At 44.1% G+C, this 7,594-nt stretch overlaps 1 protein-coding gene across 2 annotated transcripts in view; it reads right to left on the bottom strand.

Moving 5' to 3' along the window:
• Positions 1 to 5,788: 5,788 nt before the first annotated feature.
• LOC125888116 (phospholipid transfer protein) overlaps positions 5,789 to 7,594 on the bottom strand; it is a 33,075-nt gene continuing 31,269 nt past the window's right edge. For both annotated transcript variants that reach the window (XM_049575349.1, XM_049575339.1), the window contains exon 15: positions 5,789 to 7,506. In XM_049575349.1, coding sequence (XP_049431306.1) covers positions 7,417 to 7,506 — 90 coding nt within the window. In that variant the 3' untranslated portion in view covers positions 5,789 to 7,416. The remainder of the gene's footprint in view (positions 7,507 to 7,594) is intronic.

The raw sequence follows: 7,594 nt of genomic DNA, 5'->3' as shown, positions 1-7,594 counted from the left end.
ATATGGACCTCATTGGCAGATGGAAAGACTGAGAGGGTTCCAAACCACCACAGGCCTGGCCCACATGGAGAGCAGAATCAATGACAAAACATGTCCAAACCAGGTTCTAGACGTTGGAGGCTGCAAGTTATTTCTAAAGCTACTTCCAATATGGTAGTAGTAATCAACATGATTCCTCGATAGCATGATTTTACACATCTCAGGGATCTCCTAGTTCAAGCTTCAGGCCTCCATCTGCTTTGGTGACCACATGAGGTCAAAAGAGCAACTGGTCTGGAAAGGCCTCAGTCAAGGTCAAAGGGCATTGGATACCTTCCTCTCAGTATATACACTCACAAAAACAATTTCAATTTCTGCAATTCCTTTAACCTAAAATATACACTGGTTGTATTTGTTGTGGTTACTTTGGGGGCCCCAGAAGGAGCTTAGAGTTGCATTTTTGTGTATGTCCTACAGCAGAGTGTCCTCTACAAGTCAGTAAAGAAACAAGGGCAAAATTTAACTTTTGGCCCCAAATTGTATGAAATGAGCTGAGACTTTCAGGCATTACATTCAGTTCAGCACATTCAAAGAATAATATCATTGAAGTTGCATTCCTAAAGCTACTTTTGGTTTTAGAGGAGCAAGCAACCTACTGCTACCAGAATATGATTTTACAAATCTCAAGAGTCTTCTAGTTCAGAAGACCTGAACAGACCTCCGTCTTTTTTGTGGGCCACAAAATTAGCTTTTTTTTTGGCCCCTAGGGGCCTCCATGGCCACTTTTTTTCCTTTGTATAATGCAAAAAGATCCATTTTCTACAACACTGACCCTTGAAAATAAAAAAAAACATCCATATAAGCTCTAAATGGCTACAAATGTAAACAGCAGACCATGAGAGATGTGTCAATCCTGATTCCTGAAGTCCCATACCTTCTGGATACTTTCCAGGACTAATATTTTCCAGGGGCATTTTGGGACTGTCAGGGGCCACTGGGACCCCTTGCAGACCACTCAGATGGCAAAAAAAAAAAAAAACTGTTATATTTTTGGGCCCTAGGGGCCACTCAGGGTTGTTCAGTGGCTATTTGGGTACCTACCTTGCAGACCACTGAGAAGGCCATGAAATGCATCTGTATTTTGGCCCACCCAGAGTTTATCAGGGGTTTTTGGGGAGCATTGTAGACCACGAAATTGGTTACATGAAGCATTTTTATTCTGGGGGACATGCAGGTCACTGCGGGTCCCTAGAGTCACTCTGGCGGCCCATAGAAAGCATTGCAGACAACTCCAATGCATTTTAAATGAGTGGATCCTGTGGGCCCAAGATTCATATTGTTAGGGTCTAATAAAGATAAACTGGACGATACTGAGATATTGGCCTCCAGAGTCTTGATAAAGTGCCCCCTGGTGCCCAAAAATGCAACTACCATGAATAACTGCATACCTGGATACTGGCACTGCGATATTGGCTTACTGGCAAAATGGCCCCAATACACATGAATGGATGGCAGGCCCAACATAGCAAATGTTGTGAAAAACATTCAACTTGTAGGTAAAGCCAGGCAAAAAAGGCCAACTTCTCATGATAAAATCCTAACCCTAACCCTAACCCTCCCTCCAACATCACCACCTCATCCACCACCAATCTCCTCCCCTTCCTTCCCACCCTGTACAGCCTCTACTCCTCTGCCCCAGCGCACTCGTCCACTTACTGTCTCCAAACCCCATTTCACTGTCCCCATCCCATCCGCCTCTCCATCCGATCCCCAACTCTCACCAGTCTTACCGGTCATCACCCCGAAACTTACTTCATTTCATTCCTCTCTGGTTCACCCGCAGCTTCACGCAGAGGCCACACCTACATCCCCTCCTCTGCTACAACAACCACAGCCTGGTGGCCCAGAGGATAACACCCGTGTTACGGTGCGGGAGACCGGGGTTCGAATCCGCCCTCACCCAGAGGTGACAGTCTCATCATCTGCAGACTTTGAGTCTGTCTCTTTGCTCAACTATGTAAAATCCAATGTTGCCGTCATAACTGATGATTCCATTTTTCCTGCTTCATCTCCCATAGACCCTGCGGACGGTGGGGGCGGCGCGATGGTTAACGAGAGCTCCTATTTGAAATTCAAAATTTCCAAAAAAATAAAATCCGTTTCTTTTAATGAAACATCACAGGAGGGCAAGTCCAACGTGATGATAGACACTCCCAAGGCTACCATGGCCCAAAGCAGAGTGACATCTGAGCCCTCCCCACCACAAACCAACAATACAGCCTCGAGCCATCGCGCCGCCCCTCCTCCCTCCGCAGCATCCACCACATTACTCCAAACTCCCCCCGCCTTTTTCCAACGCTCCACCTACACTTCTCACACCACCCCGTCCGACGCACCCACTTTCAAACCCACCTACCACCTTGCCAACCACCAAAGGAAAATAACTGAATGGCATTTCCGCCCTAGAAAACCCATCGTCATCCTCGGCGACTCCAACATTAACAGAATCCCAGGCCACAACCTTCCCAACGTGCAACTAGACAGTTACCCCGGAGCAAATTTCTATCATTTCCTTAAAATCTGCGAAAAAACACCGGTAAACACTTCCACTAAGATCCTGGTCCTTTCAGTTGGTATCAACAATAAGGACCAGGATCCTAAACAGACTTCCATTAAACAACTCCGTGCCCTCCACAAACAGGCCTCATCTACTTTTCCCAACGCAGATATTTACTTTCCGATCATTAATTTTTCTCAACACCTCTCTCCAATCCAGAAATCAAACCTAAAACTTATTAACAACACCATCGCCACACACCTCCCCTTCCTTGCAGAAATTCCCCACGACACCTTCGCAACAGAGAAAGATCATATCCATTGGACACGCCCTACAGCTGAAGCTATTTTCCACTACTGGTGCAAACAGTTAAATTTGTTCCAATAGTGAAACCTAGCCAGGCCCCTTCCACTCCCAACCACCCTCCAGCTCACCTCCTCCTCTCACATTTACACTCTGACTCTAACATCCTCAATCTCTCCTCTCTCCTCACCCTCTCTCCCCCTCAGATCACACTCCTAGAGAAGGGACTCTCCTTTGTCCCCCGCCCAAAACGTTTCGACTGGGAGGAACTTCGAGGGGACATCCACCAATACCATAGACGCATCAAACTTTTGGATCACTTTCACAGCAAACAGGCCCACACCCACATACCTTTTACAAACCCCTCCACCTGGGAACCCACTCCATCCCAGCTTTCCCATCCAACCCGTGCAATAATCAAATTAGATAATCAAGCTCTGCGCTCTTTTCACCCGCCACCTGACATCCCTGATAATCTGTCGGGTGAAGAGCGTAGAGCTTTACACGATCTCATTCATAACCCCAACATCATCTTCAAACCGGCTGACAAGGGCTCCAAGATAGTCATCCTAGATAGACAACAGTACCTTCTGGAAGCCCACCGTCAACTGTCAAACCCACTCCATTACACCCCCATACCTGAACCATTACAGGCCACCGTTCAACCCCAAATACAAGCCATACTAGAACAACTCTACCGACAGAAATTCATCAACTGCAAACAAAAACAATTCCTCTCCGGTTCCAACAATCCTCGCCCAAGACACATGTACCTCCTTCCAAAAATCCATAAAGATCCCCACACATGGACTATTCCCCTCGAGGTTCCTCCCGGTCGACCCATCATCTCAGACTGTAACAGCGTTACCTACAACCTCTCTCAGTATTTAGATTCCATCCTTCAACCCCTATCCACCAAACACTCTTCTTATATTAAAGACACCTACCATTTTATCCAGGTCATCCGTTCCCTCTCTGTCCCTCTCCACGCCCATCTTTTTACCATAGACATCGACAGCCTCTACACAAACATCAACACTGATGCTGGCTTGGAGGCTGTCGAATCAACATTCAGAAAATTCCCTGACTCCCATAGACCCGATTCTGCAATCCTCCAGCTTCTTTCCCTCTGTCTCCGCAACAACGATTTCACCTTTAACAATCAACATTATTTACAAATTCATGGTACTGCTATGGGACAACGCTTTGCCCCTTCTTATGCCAACATCTACATGAGCGAGTGGGAGCGAGAGGCACTTGCCAAGTGTCCACTAAAACCGACACTTTTCCTCCGTTACCTTGACGACATTTTTGGTATTTGGCCTCATCCCCCAACAGATTTCACCACATTCATCCAGATACTCAACTCTCATCATCCATCCATAAAACTCAAATCCACTCTGCATCCCGACAAAGTCAATTTTCTTGACACCACAGTCTTCTTCGAACCCAAAAACTCCTCATCCAAAATACTACTCACTAAAGTTTATTTCAAACCCACAGACACACACGCCTTACTCCATAAACACAGCTATCACCCCCGCCACACCTTTAAAGGTCTTATCAAGTCTCAGCTCATCCGTTTCCACCGCATCTCATCCCGCATCTCGGATTTCAACGCATCAACACAGATTTTATTTCAGGCACTACGCAAACGTAAATATTCCAAACGCTTTCTCCGCCAGATTAAACACTCGACCTTGGCTGCTCTCGCTCCCACTCGCCAGCACTCACACGATCTCACACATCATAATAATTCCACACATACTACTGAAAACGCAGACGGCACTTCTGACCCATTGCACTCCTCCGAACCCCTGACCCCTTGCCCTCACCCTAATCAGGGTCCGTATCCCCTATCGGGTACCCCCAACCCGAACCCCCTTCCCTCTTTCCCAAGCACCACGACACTTTCAGACACACACAACATTCACAATGCCTCCACTTTCACCACTGTCCTTCCACTTATTTCCACCTTTTCCCATAAAATCACACCCTTGCATAGACAACTTAAAAGTAATTTCCTGTCAATTCAACCCACTCATGTCCCCTTCCAGAACCACAAACCGATCTCTGCTTATCGAAAAAACCCCAGCCTCTCTAACCTACTTGTCCGCTCCAAATTCTCCCCTCACAATCGACCCCCCACCTCAGAATTTGACTCTTTCTTCAAAAACCGAAAATTTATTCATAACCCCCATAGCGGCCTATCCTTTCCTCCCTGTGACTCACTCACCCTCCAGTCCTCCAATGTGGTGTACATCATCACCTGTACCACATGTATGAAACACTACATTGGAGAAACCCAAAATACATTACACGCGCGCCTTCAACAACATATCCGCAACATCACCCTCAATAATCTCACCACACACTTGGTTACACATTTTCAATCACACAGTCTGGATTCACTCATCATCTCCGGTTTAGAGTCCAACAGCCATTGGACCACGGACCTTAATCACTAAGCCCCCCCTTCCCTCCATATAATGATTGTTCTCTCCTGACCTGTGCTTGGGCGCTTCCTCTGTCCCATTCCACTACCACTTCTCCCTTCACCATCAAAATGATTCCTTTTCGGCCCTGTTCCCAGCCGGATTCGAACCCGGGCCTCCTGCGTGGCGGTCGCCTTCCCTCCTGGCTTCGCCACCATCTCTTAGTTCCCCCAGCACCCTTTTTTTTCCTGTTTACCCAGTAACCGACTTCGGGGCACAGGTGTGATGGTGTTGCCCGTGCCATCAACATTATCCAATAATCCCATGAACCCCAACCCTAACCCAACCCTAACCCCCTAACCCTTAATTAAAAAGTTTTAGAAAGAAAAACATTTGTTTGAGTTTTATTAAAAAAACTCATCCACAGAAACATTTGATCACAAAATTACAAAGATTTTAATGTTATTTGTCACAACATAAACAATGTTCACTACACACATATCAATCAATCAATCAATCAATCAATCAATCAATCAATTTTATTTATAAAGCCCAATATCACAAATTACAATTTGCCTCACAGGGCTTTACAGCATACGACATCCCTCTGTCATTAGCACCCTCACAGCTGATCAGGAAAAACTCCACATACCAGTATATATCAGTGTGTATATACTTACTGTGTGTGTGTGTGTGTGTGTGTGTGTGTGTGTGTGTTAGTTTTGAGGCTGTCTTTGGGATCGTCCTTTACTGATATGTTTTTAATATATTACAGTTTTTCTCAGTCACTTTGGTAGATTTCTAAAATCATACTCGACATTTGCAAAACATTAAGTGCATTTCTCAAAACAGTTCCTACAAATAGCAAAACAACCATGGATTACCTGCAAAATCCAGTCTCTTCCTCAAAGTTTAAGTTTATTTACTTTATTTACTTTATTAATCCCCTAAAGACAAATTCAATGTTTTCACTCTTACTTGTCAATTACACACAGGTCTGAAAGACACACACATGCACAAACAGGACCTATACATGCACAAAGTGGAGAAATGTCAGACTGAGGGGGCTGCCCTTTGGTCAAAATCCTTAGTTCATCTCTCAAAAGTAAATATCTGTGTCAGTAAATATGTCAATGCCATCAGAATGACAAGTCCTTGTGTGATTGTGTACGGATAAGACAGTCAAATTGCTTAGTCATGTTGTCAATATAACAGTGTGCTCTGGAGGGATGTTCTGATGTAAACTATGGCTAAAGTTTTGATGACAATCATTGTAAATTGTAAGTTACATCTTAGTGTATGTGGGAGATTGATTGAAGAGACTGGACAATGTTCAAATTTACGCTTTTACTGTTTCTACTGTAATTTGTTGACAGACCATGTCATTGCAATACAGAGAGCAGAAGACAACACTGCAGAGCACAAACAAAGAAACTCCCTCCTCTTCTTCTTCTCTCTGGCTGTTGACCCCGTCCAATTCCTTGTCCTTCCATTGTCAGATATTGTAACATTGTGTTGTATTCCAGCTATATATATACTTGCCAGTTGATGGTTCATGAGATGCACCTTTGAGCTTATTTCAGAAAACTGGTGAATCATTAGTTGATCTAATGCTTCACACATTTCCCTTCATTACAGAAAGTCAGGATTCACCTGGGAGCAATTTACCAGTTTAGGACAGATTTAGAAAAAAGTCTAATGGAAATGTACAATATAGAAATATGCTTGACATATTATGACAACTTGTTCAGGCATTTTGCACGTAAAGACTTATGCAATAAACTAATGCCTCAATGTTGTGGAGGTAAGACTATTCAACTGAGACCCATTGTAATACATTTTGATCAACATGACATAAGCAATTGATAATGTAGGAAAGAGCAGAGAATTGTACATAATCATTTGCATGGATGTACCAAATCATTTGCAACTTGTTCAAAGAAATGAGAAACTGCTTTTTTGATGTGCACAAGTGACACAATGATGTGAAGATTGAACAAGTAGTTTTGAGAATTTCAATTCTGATCTGAGAAATGTACCAACGTCACTGAGAAAAACTGTAACATCTTGTTATATGTTGTGTTCACACAGTGAGTTATATGTTCACAGTGTCTATAAATATATCTGTAGATGTTTACATGTTTACATGTTGGTCTCTGTCTGATTGGCACCTGATATCATTTCTCTCAGTCCTTTGTTGAAGTGAAGATTCGCTCCAATCACAATGAAACCCTGCAGAGAGGTAAACATCACATGGTACAGAGGACAACCAATCAGAATGAGGCATCATATAAACACACACACACACACACACACACAC

Source organism: Epinephelus fuscoguttatus, linkage group LG1, assembly GCF_011397635.1.
Source record: "Epinephelus fuscoguttatus linkage group LG1, E.fuscoguttatus.final_Chr_v1".
Classification (NCBI taxonomy): domain Eukaryota; kingdom Metazoa; phylum Chordata; class Actinopteri; order Perciformes; family Serranidae; genus Epinephelus; species Epinephelus fuscoguttatus.
This window is presented reverse-complemented; position numbering and strand designations above follow the sequence as displayed.